General features: G+C 59.6%; 1 protein-coding gene across 5 annotated transcripts in view; it reads right to left on the minus strand.

Annotated features, from left to right (window-relative positions):
• Positions 1-14,385, minus strand: part of AGO2 (argonaute RISC catalytic component 2) — a 95,056-nt gene that overhangs the window by 19,550 nt on the left and 61,121 nt on the right. For all 5 annotated transcript variants that reach the window (XM_072949781.1, XM_072949780.1, XM_072949782.1 and 2 more), the window contains 9 exons: positions 14,253-14,340; positions 12,977-13,124; positions 12,055-12,174; positions 11,772-11,894; positions 9,079-9,212; positions 7,502-7,686; positions 6,179-6,338; positions 2,715-2,805; positions 435-629 (listed from right to left, as the gene is read on the minus strand). In XM_072949781.1, the coding sequence (XP_072805882.1) occupies positions 435-629; positions 2,715-2,805; positions 6,179-6,338; positions 7,502-7,686; positions 9,079-9,212; positions 11,772-11,894; positions 12,055-12,174; positions 12,977-13,124; positions 14,253-14,340 (1,244 nt within the window). The remainder of the gene's footprint in view (positions 1-434; positions 630-2,714; positions 2,806-6,178; positions 6,339-7,501; positions 7,687-9,078; positions 9,213-11,771; positions 11,895-12,054; positions 12,175-12,976; positions 13,125-14,252; positions 14,341-14,385) is intronic.

The raw sequence follows: 14,385 nt of genomic DNA on the forward strand, positions 1-14,385 counted from the left end.
GGGCTCCCAGCAACCCTCTTCCTGGGCCAGGCCACAGTTCCACTTCGCACACTCCCCGGCTCCAGCACACCCCCACCGCACACAGAGGTCACCTCCAGCCACAACAGTGGACCTGCCCTGCAGAGATGCCCACAGCCTAGGAGGTGATGCCCGGACCTGGAAGGGCCCTGGTTGGTATGCCGTGCCACGGAGTCAGCTTGGACAAGCCTCTCCCTGGACGGCAGTCAGATCCAGGCCCACCCACCCCCCGACCTTTTCCCCTGACCAGACCACCCTGTGCCCCCTTTCCCTCTCGGCCCACCTTCCACACTGTGACCACATACAGGGGCAGAGCGTAAACCATACCACTGACTTCGTCAGTGAACCCGAGATGCTGCTCTGTGGACAAACGGGTGAACTTACGACACAGAAGGGGCAGAGAAGGGGTGGCTGACCTGCTGGAACTGCCCCTCCGAGACGCCGTCGCGGTAGAAGATGATGCGGGTGGGCTTGAAGCGCGTGGACTTGTAGAACTGGATGAGCAGCTCGCGCACCATGGCAGCCAGGTCCTGGATGATCTCCTGCCGGTGCTGCTGGACCCGCACAGTGGCGCAGTAGCGATTGGGGTGTGCGTCCATGCTGCCCACGACCTGCGGGGCGACACACACGCATCAGGCCCCACAGCCAGCCGCTGGGGTGCATGCCGGAGAGGGGGCGGGCGGGTGGGCAGCTCACACAGTGTGAACCCACTATGTCTGCACTGCTTCTGAGCACATGGCAACAGTGTTTATAAATGAACTCTCAACAAGTCTGCCCAAGGCACCTAACAAAAAATCGACAATTATTTTGAACCCCTATTCTGTTTATAATCAGATGTGGCTGAATTACATCTGCCAAGAGAAGGCACCTGGTGACAGTGACAGCGTTTCTGATTTTTTCAGTTCTACTGTTTTCCCAAAGTCACGTGCATACCAGCGCACAACACACCAAGACTCTGACCTCAGGAATGGTTAGTGTCCCAAAGGCACGCTGGCACAAAAGCAGTTGTCTGCAGGGACCAAGCGGAGGGCGGCAGGAAGCGAGACTGCCGGGGTCGTGGCCATGCCACGCCGCCCGGACGCACTGCTTCGCTGACCAACAAGGAAAGGGCCAGGAGCTCGCAGGTGCTGTGCGTGCAGGTGGTACAGCTGCCCCTTGAACCACACAGGTCTGAGCTGCACCAGGCCTCTCCTAGGCACCTTCTCTCAGCTTCCCCGACCTGCAGGTGCTTGAATCTGCAGATGCGGGCGGGGTCTTAGACACGGAAGGCTGACTAAGTTATACGCAGATTTTCTACTGCGCAGGGGTCAGTGTTGTTCAAGGGTCAACTTGGATTTGGCACTTGGACTGTTAGGCCACGTAGGAGGAATTACACTACGCGATGCTGACCTGATGGGGGAGGCTCGGCCCCTGAATAACATGCACCTAAGCCGGGGGCCCAGGGCTGCCCTCTTGGAAGCTTGTACCTGGGGTCTGGCCTCCCTGCACAGTGGTCAGGTGCATCTCGGGATGCAAAGCTCCCCAGAGAAGCACTAGGCTGCCCAGGAGTGTGTTTCGGGTTCCTTGCCTGAGACCCTGCAGGGACACGTGTGCCTGCGGCTGCTCTGAAGAGTCGCTGTGACAGAGAGGCACCTGGGACCCGATGGGCACGGCAGCCCCATCGCCTGCACGGCACGGGAAGGACACCCGCTTAGAAGCCAAGCCCGAGCCTCAGGCAGGTTCAGCTGGGTTTTCCGCTGTTTCTCTCACGCAGCTGAGCTCAGTCTTTCTGAACTTCCCCTTGTGTGAAACGGGGAAACCAACACTGACCTCGTAAGGCTGAGACAATACAGTTACGCACCTACACGGTGCCTGGCACGTAGCAGGTGCTCAGCTGGCAGGGAGTGAGGCAAGGGACAGATGAGCTTCCCAGGTGGCTCCAGACAGTCGACGGCGACCTCGCTGTCGCTCTGCAGTCCCACAGGGACGCGCAGCCTCGTGCCTGGTGCCCTGGGGATCCCGTCAGGGACGGCTCGGGGGACGCATGGAGGCCTCTGCCCCCGCTGTCCGAGTTCGCGCGTCGGCCCTCTTGAACAAAAGGCCGTGGCTACGTCTGTGCTGTCCCCTCCCAAGAACAGTCTGAGGCTCGGCTCAGGCCCCGAGGGAAGGGGACGGCGAGCCAGGCGCTCAGCACCGTGACTGCGAAACGACACCCCACCGGGTGAAACTCACCAAATGAGAGTAAGGGCAAGGTCTGCATTTAACTCTACACTGTCGACAGTTACTTCACGTTTAGCACTGACACACAAGCTGGAAAACACTCACGACGAGGTGCAGCCTGCCTGCATAAAACCTGTCGCAGCATCTGGCCCAGCGGAACATGGAGCCACCAGGTGCTCCCTGAGCTACGGGTGAGGCCCTGCAGGACGAGAGCCACCTCACGCAGGCCTGTCGTGCTGACGGACCCATCAGGGTTGGAGCATCCGGGCAGCGCTCACCCAAACAATCGCACAGCTTCTCAGGAAGGGCTCACGCCGTCTGGAATATCCGCCTCAAAAACCTACTTTCCATGAGACTCCGATTTCAACAACTGCAGTTCAGTAAACCTGAGTGCTCTTTAGGGAGAAACTCTGGCCCCATGGCTGCGAAGGGACGCCAGGCCCAGACAGGGTAGGACGGCACCCACAGACGGCCCAGCAGGAGGCGCGGACACTCACGGCAGCGATGGAAGGCTTCTTCCCGTCCCCGGCGGGGGGGTGAGTGACATCCGCCCCCAGAAAGATGACTGGCTGCTGGAACACTGGAGGCCTGCGTGCAGAGAGAAGCAGGGCGTTAGAGGCCGAGTGCAGGGACACGGCCTGCACCTTCTAATCCTGGCACTGTTCCTTTCAGTGCTGAGAGCGCTGCGGCTATGTCTTTAAAGAGTCCTCACCTTTTAACCACACATACAGAAAACCTCATGGGTAAAATGACGCACAGCCTGAGACCTGCTTCAGAATAACCCGGGGTCGGGGGTATAGGTGGAGTGTGGATGAAGCGAGACTGGTCACTCTGTTGGCCAAGGGACTGTCCTGGGCAGTGACCAGCGTTCAGCAGCATCCTTGTCCTCTACCCCCTAGATGCCAGTAGCACCCCTAAATCCTGACACCCCAGAATGTCTCCAGACACGGCCACACCATCTCTGGGGGGCAAAACCACCCAGCTGGGGAGCCTCTCTCCCAGTGGTGGTGTTTCTGAAGAGCCAGCTGGCAGCCGGGATTCAGGCTGCGCGTCCTGGAGCTGCTGCCTCTGCCTCACTTTCCTCTCCTGAAAACCCGAGACAGTAACAGTGCTCACCCTCAGGGTGGTCACGAGGACTCAGCGTCCCATGCTTCCAGGGGGCCTGGCCCAGCACGCACACCAGGAGCCGCTAACTCAGCGCCACCGGCACTGCCCTTCTTAGTTGGTAGCAAAGAGCGTGGGGTCACCAGCTGACGCCGCAGGAGACGGCTTCAGTGGGAGAGGGGTCCCAGCGGGACTCCCACTGGACAGTGCCTCACAGGGTGTGATCAAACCCCCACCAGCCCCCGACTCTTGCTGAGGAATGCCCGCCCCAGGGGAGCTGGTGCGAGGAAAAGGGGGGCGTGTCAAGCCTGCACACCATGTGCTGGTTCCCACAAAATGTGGACATCAGGGAGCTGTGGCTCTCCCTTCCAAAGCCCAGAACCTGGGGCCCCTGGACACCCTCACGTTGCCGCCGGCAGTAGCACCATGTGCACAGAGGGAGCCGGGCTTGGAGGAGACACAGCCCAAGACTGCGTCCTACCAGCTGCGCTCTTTGAACCCCGGTGCCCCCTACCCTGCCCCACCCGGTCCCTACTCTCCCCTGAAGGCCAGGAAGTGCAGCAGCAGGAGGAGGCAGCCCAGGCCCCCAGCACATGCCCCTCACCCCGCAGCTCTCACCTGCTGCCCGCCTCCCCCACCGCCACTATCCCCAAACACCCCCACACACAGTTATGACGCACACCTTACACCAGCACAGCCGCACCTGCCTTTGGACTCCATGCTCCTCCCAGAGCCCCTCGCTTCCCTTGTGGCAAAGTTCCCGGAATTAGCTGAACCCATTTACTGCCTGCCAACCAGGGTTCGCACTGCCATGGCAATGAGACCCCTCTCTGCAAAGTCCCCAACAACCTGCACGCGTCCCCCAGCCCAGGGCTGACCTCAGACCTCATCACGTTTGGCTGTCTGCACCACGTGACAGCACGCACTGTGTCTGGGGTCCGGGACCCAGCTCGCACCCCCAAGCCCACCCTCAGGCTCCAGGCCTGCTGGCTCTCACCAGGGCCAAAGACTCCCACAGCCCTCCCGTCTGCACCCTGCCCTGGGGGTTCTCACCAGCCTGGAGGCTTTACACGCCACCTCCACATGAGGATCCCTAAGCAAACGCCACCACACCAGACCCCACTCCTCCCTGGGAGGCTGACGCTGTTGCCTAACTCTAGCTTCCTCACCCGGAACTCGGCCTTGTATCTCCCCTCTCACCCTTGATCCTCTTCTTCCACTCAGACCAAACCCAATGTGTCCTCAAGCCCCAGGGCTCCGTCTGCAAAACATCCAACATCTCTGGGCACCCCGGCCCACCCCCGCCACCTGCACTTCTCCCGGGATGACGCAGGAGCGCCCGGTCCCCACTACGTGCATGGCTGCAGCTGCCTTTGTGGCAAGGTCAGGTGGAGTTCAGCCTCCACTTGTGAGCCTCCAACAGCTGCAACCCGGCCAGAGGGAGCACCCTCTGCCTCTCAGGCCCTCTTAGACCCACTCCCACACCCCCGGCAGGATCCTGCCCCAGGGCCCTCGCACACCCTGGGCCTCCAGAGTGCTCCCCTCCCAGGGTCCCCCCAGCGCCTGCAGTCTGCTTAGTGCCACACTCCCCGCGAGGGCCTCACCCTTCTGAGCGTCGGTCCCTTTCGCCGTGTCACTCCTGTGCCCCTGAGAAGTCACATGCCCTGTACTTACAGATCCCCTTGCCTGGGCCCCTCCGCCAGAGGGCTAGGACTCTGTCCCTGTGCCCACTGCTGTGCCTGGCTCCCAGCCCTCAGCAGGCAACCAACACAGAATTTGCTCTGAACGAACGGTTCACCACCAGCCCCGGAGAGGCCTCTCTTCCTCCCACGAACTGCGTCCAATGACCCCTCATCGCAGAGCCAGGATCCAAGCGCAAGCCTGGCAGACTCCAAATTTGGGTTTTCCTGCTCGACCACCTGCTTCCTGACAAGTTCAGCAGACTCTCTGCAGTTAACAGTGAGACTCAGCCCTCACAGCGTGGCCCTGGCCAGCAGCACCAACAGCACCTGGCAACTTGTTCAGCCCGCGAGCAGCTGGGTCTGATCCACACGAGCTGGTGAGAACCTCGGTGGTCCGCTCCCAGAGGCAGGTGGGGGACTCAGACACTCGCCCTTGTGTGCAGGCTCCAGACCCCAGGGAGGGCTGGAGGGCTGGGCGTAGTGGGCGCCCATCGGCGCCTCTTTTCCCAGCCAGCGGAAGCAGCACCAGCGGCCTGTCACCTCCCAGGTTCCACTTCTGCTCGAAGACAGTTAGATTCATTGAAGGGGGAGCCTGTCAAGCCACCTGACTGCCATCTCTAATGTCTCACTCTAGCAATGACGTTTCTCCAGCAATACCTCGTGGAGGACACCTGTTCTCCTGCCGGCCCCAGAGGCTGGGACCTCTGAGCTGAGCCCTGCCCAAGTGTCTGGGACAGCGTGCCTGGCCAGAGGGCCGTGAGGACCCCACAGCTCCAGGGCACAGACTCAGCCACAGCCTGGGGCTCAACCCCGTCTGCTCGTCCGCGCAACGGTCAGCTTGGCTTGGCGAGTGGAGAGCGGTCATCCGGTCCACACAGAGCTGGCTCCCTGCTCTGCCTGCTCACTGGCCACATGCCAGACCCTCAGCCTGGGATGGGGTAAGAAGTCCCTTCTGCTTGGGCCCCTGTGCTCTCCTGGGAACACGGCCAGGGCACTCAGTGGCCCACAGATGGCCGTGGGCCCCTAGACTGTGAGCAGCCGGGACTGGAGTCTTATCTCCTTCATCTGTTGTGTCCAGGCCGGAGGTGGACACAGGGGAGCCGCCGCCGCCCCTGGGCCCTCCCCTGGGAACCACGTGCCAGCTGCCCAACCCGTGGCGGAGGGGCCGGCCTCACCTCCCCTGTGGCAGCAGGATGTTGTTCACGCCTCCCAGTTTGACGTTGATCTTCAAGCAGAGGTTGGACAGGGTCTGTGGTGTGGTCCTCTGCACATTCTTCATCTGCACACACTGCGTGGCCATCCCCAGCACTGTGTCTCCCACACGCTTGACCTCGGCTGTGGAGCGGAAGAGTTTGCTAAGACTGCTCCTGATGGCCCCCCCACTGCCCCCTAGCCCCGCATGCAGCCGAACCTATGGAAGGGGGGACCGGCGGGGAGGGAGGGCAGAGTCTGGGCTCCACTCCGCCCCGCCCTGCCCACGCCTGTGCTGCCTGTGGGGCTGCCACCCTTGCTTGCCAGGGAGGCCGGGCGAGTGCAGCTCTTGCTCAGGCCTGCAGGGCGGTGCGGGAAGGGCCAGGCTGGAGCCCAGGGTTTGTCCCTCGGAACTCTGCCCTCCACTGAGGTGCTCAGGATGGCAAGCACATGCTCCAGGAGTTAAAAATATAACACTGGCATCCTTGGCAAATGCAAACCTGACATCAAAGAGCTGTGTGAGCCCACACCCCCTCTCCGGCTGGATTCTTTCACGAAGCAGCTGCTCAGGGCTCCCTGAGCGGGCCGGCAGAGACAGGTGCCTCCAGAAGAAGAGGGTGGGGCCACAAGGGCTCTTTCCCCTCTTGTGGACGTGCGGCTCGGAAGGCTGTCCGCGGAACCCGGTGGGCGGTACAAACCGCATCCCCCTCTCCCGCTGCCTCGGAGGCCCCACGCACTACAGCTTCTCATCCAGATGCCCCCGCCCCGGGAGCCTCTGCGTGCCCACGGGGCTGCCAACAGATGCACACAGCACCTGCCTCCCTGTCCGGTCATCACCGTCCACGGGGTCTCCCCCGAATGAGGACTGTCTCATCTATCTTTGTGTTTTCCAGGGCCTGGGACTTGACCACAGGAGTTTGGTAACTTTTAGCTGAGTGAATGTGCAACCAGCCTCCTGGCAGAAAGCACTCTGCTGAACTTTCAGAGGATTCTGATGCCGCCCAGCTCACAAGTGGAGGAGTCGGCCCCAGAGGCTGACTCCCCGAGGATGGCATCCGGCCGATGTCTGTGTTGGCGGATGGACGAGGGAATTGCTCAAGTGCTGAGCTCTGTGCTGCCCCAGGTGCCGGCTGCCTCACAAGACCAACAAGGGCAGCCCTGGGCATGAGCGCAGCACCAATCAGAAACCTCCTGGCCTTTCCCAGCTCCCAAGTGGGCCAGAAACAGGCACCTCCTCGGTGCAGCAAAGACGCCAAGGGCTCCAGCTGCATCCAGCACCCTGGGGCTGACGGTGCGGCCAGGCCTACCGTAGACGGGCGTCTTGCCAGGCAGGATGACCACCACCAGCTGCAGGCCGGCGTACGTGTTCTTCAGGTGCCGGAACATGGGCTCCACGCTATCGGCCCCCTGGGCGTATTTACAGAAGCACGGCTGGCCCTGGATGGGCATGCCCGCGTCCCTCGAGATCTTTCTGAGCTGCTCTGTGAAGGACCTGAAGGAGAATGTTCGTCACGTAAGTCCTGTGCGCACCAAGGGCTCACACCAGGCAGGGGCCCAAGGAAGGGCCCCTTAACAGACCCAGACCATTTTCACTGAGATTGGAACCCCAGTTTAAGTCCTGGACCAGCCCGTTTCAACACGTTAACTCACGGAAAAGGCCAGGCGTGCTCATCACAAGCACAGGTTACTGAAAAGCCAGGATGAAACAGGAGACACCTCAACCACCGTGACACTCTGGGGCGTGGGGACACGTGCTGGCCTCTCAAAGCCGGGCACGGACAGAGCAGCTGCAGCCCACGTGCTCTGTGGGTGCCAAGCATTGCCCGGGTCGGGGGAACTGTGAGCCGACTGTCCCTGGATTCACCCCCAGGGGCCTTGGATGACAATCACTGGAGAAAACAAAACAACCCACAGCCAGAGCAGCACTGGCAGCTGCGGCCGACAAGCCCCGAGAAGTCACAGGTGGGGCTGGGGAGACAGAGCCACCACTTCCATCTTAAGCTTAGGAGTAAAAATATCGTTGCCTTTTACAATAAGGGTAAGGACACCCCGACCCAACCTAGTCAGCGCTCAACCTCCAGCCCGTCAGTGCAGGCGGAGGAACACGAGTCCGCACCTGTGCTTGTGCCCGCAACGTGCGTTTACCTCGGGACCACCAAGCTCCAGGGACCATGAGGTGAGGGGCCACGATGGAGAATGGGGAGGAGGGGCACAGTGGTCAGGCGCCAAGCTATACAGCCCCCCGCCGCGCCTGCAGCTGAACAGCCCACCCCGCACACCGCCTCTCCAGGAACCTGGGAGCCAAGCTCTGCAGAACCACCCTGTCTTGAAACATCCACCTGCTGCCTTCCCCGGCTTCGCAGTTCCCCTCCTGTCCCCGCCCGAGACCTTCCCTTCCCTGTTAGTCTGTTTGGCTCAAGAACATGGGGGACAAAACAGTACGCCTCTGGTGCCACTTTCAAAGGGTTCGCCTCCTGGCCAGCACGGGCTGATACAGAAACATGAAGCTGAAGTGTTTTTAAAAAATAATTTTAGAGGGACGGGTGCAGCTCAGTGGTGCTCAGAGTGCGTGCTTAGCATACGTGAGGTCCTGGGTTCAATCCCCAGCACCTCCATTAAAAAAATAATAACTCCAGTTCACTGAACGCAGTCTTCCCTTGTACCTCCACTCTGTACGCTCATTCTTCATTTACTATTTGTTCCTTATGCACCTGCGCCCCCCTCCACTCACTGCAGCTGCAGCCTGAGAGCAAAGTGGCCCGGTGGCCCCGCCTCCCAGCCTGGTGCGCCCTGGGCAGAGCCCTCTGAGGGGGAAAGGCTGCCAACCCCGCCGTCAAAACTGAGCCCATAACCTGCCTCCGCCTCCGCCCGCCCGGGGCCTTACTTCAAGTGGACCTCCGTGCACTGGCGCTGGGGGGCGAAGCATGCAATGGCCCACACCTTGATCTCGATGCCCGTGTGGAACTGCTTGTTCCTCATGTCCCAGACGCCCTGGACCGGTGTGGCAATCGCTTTGTTCTGCAAACAAAGTCAGAGTGAGAAGACAAAGGGAAACATTCCACTGATCTTGGATTTTGTCACCATCCCTACTGCTGAGGGTTCCCCGACCAGATGGGGGCTCCTGAGGCTGAGAACTGAACCTCCGGGCAGCCCGCCTCTGAGCTGCCCGCCTTGCAGGCCATCGGCAGAGGTCTGGATGGATGGAAGGGTGGAGGACAGAAAGAGGGATGGATGGGGTGAGGAGGTGGAGTGAGGAGGGCGGTGGGTGGTAAGATGAGCAGGTGGGGCCCAGAGCCCCATCCAACCTCACGGGCACCCGGAGGAGCAGAAGTGCTGTGTGACGCTCAGACAGCACCGTGTTTACTTCATCTCATTCACCACCACTGAGGCCGCCGGGAAGGGAGGGGAAGAGAAGTGCCCAGGGTGGTCAGGCCAGGCCAGCTAGGATGGAGCCTGCTGCCCTTGACCCTCCATGGCCCCCTGCAGCTGTCTAAGCTGCTCCCACTGGGAGGAGAAACAGCGGGTGATGCATCCACCTAACTTTGTTACTCTCAGCCAGAAAGGACCAGGTCCCAACACTGTCACCTAAGGAACCTCTGAACTGCCTTCAAGTGATTCTGCAGCACAGGGACGGTCAGGAAGGGCCATGTGGAGGTGGTCACCCTGGGCCAGTGGGTACCAGCAGAGTACAGGCTATGTCTGAGTCACTGCCACTCACTCTGCAGAAGTGGTTTTTCATGGAAGACACTGTCTGTCTTACTAAAGTGATAAAGCTCACTGTAAACATAAAACTTTAAAGAAACAAAAGTCCTTGTTCCCTGTATGGTTTGTACCACCACCCTCCCCCCACCGGCCCCCTTCCGTAAGAGACAGCCACCACCAACAGTCTAGTGTTCCGGACTCAGCAAGCAGACATACACAGACACACAGCGTTTCACAGCAAAGGACCCTTGCTCCCCGTGTCCTTCAGCCTCAGCCCCACGGACATCTGCCTGGAGGGCCGCTGCAGAGCTGTCCTGGGCGTGCACTGGGCGATGTGAGCAGTTCCTGCCCACCCGACCCCAGTCTCCAGACGTCTGTCCCCCCCACCCCTCCCCGGGGGCATCCAGTGTTTTGCTCTAACAGTGGACACCGGGCAGGGCAAGTGATGGAGAGGATTTGCTCCTACTGTTCCAGAAATCTGCAAATATTTGCTCCTTTAGCAGCATTAAAAGGTCTGAATCCTTACAACTCTAATATTTTTGCAAGGTTAGATTTACCAGGGCTATTTTGTTTTCCAGACCACTCCTGGTTTTAGATCAAAGTAGAAGGACATTGGGTTTGCAATGCTGGTTTGACCACACAAGGGCCATGTGAGTCTCACTACTTCCGGGCACCGCCTCACTGACTTGGAAGGGGAGTCACAGGCCCTCCCTCCTAGGGCGGCAGGGAGGGTACGAAGGGGCTGTGTCTGCAGGGTCTGGGCTCCCGGGTGCACAAGTGGGCTGAGAAGGAGCCAGGGGGACTTGTTCGGAAGGCCTCCTTCAGAGAACGAGGAGCAGTCGCCATGCCCGCTGACGGGGCGAGACACCCGCGCAAAGGAGCGCCCCGCGGGGCAGAAGCAACTGGCTGCACGTCACACACATTCCAAGGTCTCCATGAGACTAAGAGAAAAACAGTAAGTAAAGAAAAAAATCAAGGCACACAGTGTAGTTAATACGCTGCTATCTGCACAAGAAGGGGTGAAAAGATGCATGAATGATCCGAGGCAATTTTACAAAGGAGAACGCCTTCCTGCAGAACAGCCCACATGGGGAAAAAAGAGATTTTTTCCCTATAATTCTTTGTAACTTCTGAACCTTGAAAGATTTAAAAAAAGAACAGAACTCATATTTTAAAATAAGGAAGGAAATAACCCTACGAACAAAACGAAATTAAGCCTTGCTACAGGCTCCGGGGACCCGAGCGCCACCAGGCGGAAAGGTGCCAGGTCAGGAGGAACACAGGCTCCCGCCAGTCTCGGTGACGCCGAGGCTCCGGCCCTGCTGGCTGCGCAGGGGCACTGCGCTCTGCCCTGGGCGGGGGTGGTGTGCGGGGGGGGGGGGCGGGGGGGCGGGACAAGAGCGTCTCATGCGCTCTGAGGGCTCCAGGGTCAGGATCCTTTGATGATAAGAGTCAGAGGTCAAATGGGCAAAACCAGACAGGCAGGCAGACAGCCCTGTACCCGGACTAACTGACACACTTACTGCAAAATACCTCCCAACAGAAGTTAGATGACAGAAAAGCAGCATAAGCTTCTGGAAGACAACTGGCCACCGGCAGAGCACCTCACACACAACAACGATGTTTTTACAATTTCGACGGAATAATCAAGTCTACCTTTTGAAAAGAAAACGGGTAATTCCAGAAACTTCGAAGGGGTCAAGGAAACCAGTCCCTCATGATGCCCCACAGCTGTTACAGGCTCACAAGGGAGCAGGAATTGCCTTGGCCATGGTCTGCACCTGGGGGGTGGTCCCACCCCAAGCGGGGTCGATGCTGCTGCTCTCCCATCAGCGCTCGGACTCGCACTCCCACACTCCCAAGGCCCTCACCTACCCTGCCCCCGTAGAGGATGGAGGGCGGCTGGAGGACCCGCCCGGTCACATCTGTCATCTCGTCTTTGACCATGATTCCAAATTCACGAACATACGGGTCTGTATTAAAACTGGCACTTCTCATCTTGAAAAGGGAAGAAAGAAAAGGCACAGAGTCAGGGGCGGCCCCTGCTTCTTTCCAGAAGCCGCATCTGTCCGAAGCGTCAGAGGTACCTCGCCCTGGGACCGAGTGTTGGCCTCCCGAGGGTGTCCCGCCCAGGACTGGCCCAAGGACATGCGCTCACCAATTTGCTAATCTCCTCCTGCCGATCGGGGGCTGACCTGGCAGTCGCTCTGATCATGGTTGAGGTCTGATTGTCCGTCAGCTTTTTAATACATCTCTGTCCCGCCACGATATTACAGACCTACGAGAAAACGCAGGAACGGGGCGTCAGCACCAGCACCGGGGAGCGGGCTCAGGTCTGAGGCCGAGCGTGAGGGCTGGCACCCAGCTCTGTCTGTGACAAGTCTACTCCTCGCGGTAAACTGTGAGGCACAAAACAGACTCTGGTGGTGGCAGCTGATCCTGAAACCCACTAGAAACAGCACACCTGCAGGGGGCCCTTTGGTCGACAGCAAAACCCCCCCAAAGGGAGCCCAGCATCACAGTCTCGAGCTGGGAGTGGAGCTGGTAAAAGCAGGCACAGTCTGAGACCGCCACCAGCGGGGCGGGCCCCTGTGTCCTCCGAGCGCGGAGCAGGTGTGAAGCTGACGGAGGGAAGCCCACCTCCTGGACAGTCTGGTTTTGGGAAAAACCAAACCAAGGCCCTAGATGTTCGAGCAACTTGACAAATTCCAGGAATTTAAAGCACCAACAGAAAAGATTTAAAACTCGCATCTTAATTTCAGCATTTGATCTTTCCCCAGGTGAGAATTTTTCAAACCAGAAGTGAATCCTAGATAGAAAGTGAAGAAAGAAACAGTCTATTTTCTGAGCACATTTTACTCCATGCCAGAGGCCTGCTGGGCACATTACACACAGTCTCCACCTTCACTGAATCCCATGAGTCACAAAACCCATCTTACTACTGCGGAGCTGGGGCTGGACAACGCCCATTAGCCTGCCAGGGGTCTCACGGTGGCAGAAGTGACGACGTTTGGACCCGGGGTCCGATTGGGGCCCTGCCCCCGGAGTCCCCCCAGCACACAGAGACGGGGGGCACTTGCCTCTAGGGGAAGGTAGGTGTGTTTCTGCTCCTGCCCGACTTGTAAACATGGGAGGTGGGGGTAGCGCAGGACCAGCTTGTGCCTGTCCTTGAAGTACTGGGCCACTGTGCACTCCACCGTCTGCCCGCTCTCCTGCTGCAGCGGGAACCTAGGGAACAGAGAGGCAGCTCAGGCCCTGGGGGACGCACGGTGGAGCCCCCCTGCCTGCTCAGCTCGCACAGGGCTGCTTCCTTAGGGCTGGAGAAGGTGCAGGGAGGTCAAGCATCTCCCAAGGGTCAAAACGAGATCATGCCCTCTGCGGCATGTCCCTAAACTTCTGTTTCACCTCTGGAGCCGGAACGAAAAATACCCACATGCTTACAATACACAAAAATCCCAAATGACACACACGTCTAACATACGCAAAAGGGATTCAGGACGAGCGAAGACAGAACCAGACAGAAAGTCCTGTGTGCCTTCTAGCTGGCCTCTGACTGGGCTGATTCTGAATGTCGTTTGTGGACTGAGAGCTCCCAGTGCTGCCCCACGGGACCTGAAACCTCCCAGGACAGAAGAGCGGAAGGGACAAGCTGGTGGGAGAGACCCCCATGCAGAGTGGGGCCAAGGGCGCTGGGCATGGGTCAGGGGACATCTGCTGATCCCTCTGCTCTGCCCAGGCGGTCGGCCATCCCTGCAGGCTCTGGCCAGTGGAGGGAGGTCACAGGGCCAGAGTGTAGGCCCATCCCGCGCTCCTGCTGCACAGGCCCTGGGCATCTTGGTGTAACCAGTGCCCAGAAGCACACCCGGCACTGCCATGGAATGACCATGCCATAAACTGAAGAGTCCTCACTGGACCCAGGAGGCCTCAAGGTGGGGCTCGGGGGCCACACACGCTAAGACGGCCCTGCGTCTGTGTGGCCAGGCCAGTTACTGCACGGATCACAGCCCCAAACTGTGAGCTGATGGAGCACCAAGAGCACAGGGCAGAGGCCCTGGCGTCAGCGGGGGTCGGGGCCACGCCTGTGAGTTGCGGCAGTGTCTACTGATGGCCACCCCCTTCCAGGACCACGCTCAGCAGTGAGGACTGGAAAACTAACCCAAAAGACCCTCCTCTTGCCTGTAAGACTCAAGAAGGAAAACCGACGGGGGCCCCCATCCCACCCCACCCAGGCAGAACCTCATTATTTCACATCGTGAAGTACAGGACCCACTAAGCCAAAGGTGTACTTCTGAGCTTTGAGGGTGACATCTGGGCGACAGTGCAGATTGGGCGGATAAGGGTCTGGGGGCCATTTACGTTTGGTGGCTGGCAGGCCTCCGGGTCACGTTGCAGACGCGGTACTTCCTCTTCATCTGCCCGCAGTGCGTTATCTCCACCTTGAGACCTGGCGACACAGAGCAGCTGGGCTTCAGCGCAAGCCCTGCCACCT

Source organism: Vicugna pacos, chromosome 25 (genome assembly GCF_048564905.1).
Source record: "Vicugna pacos chromosome 25, VicPac4, whole genome shotgun sequence".
NCBI lineage: Eukaryota > Metazoa > Chordata > Mammalia > Artiodactyla > Camelidae > Vicugna > Vicugna pacos.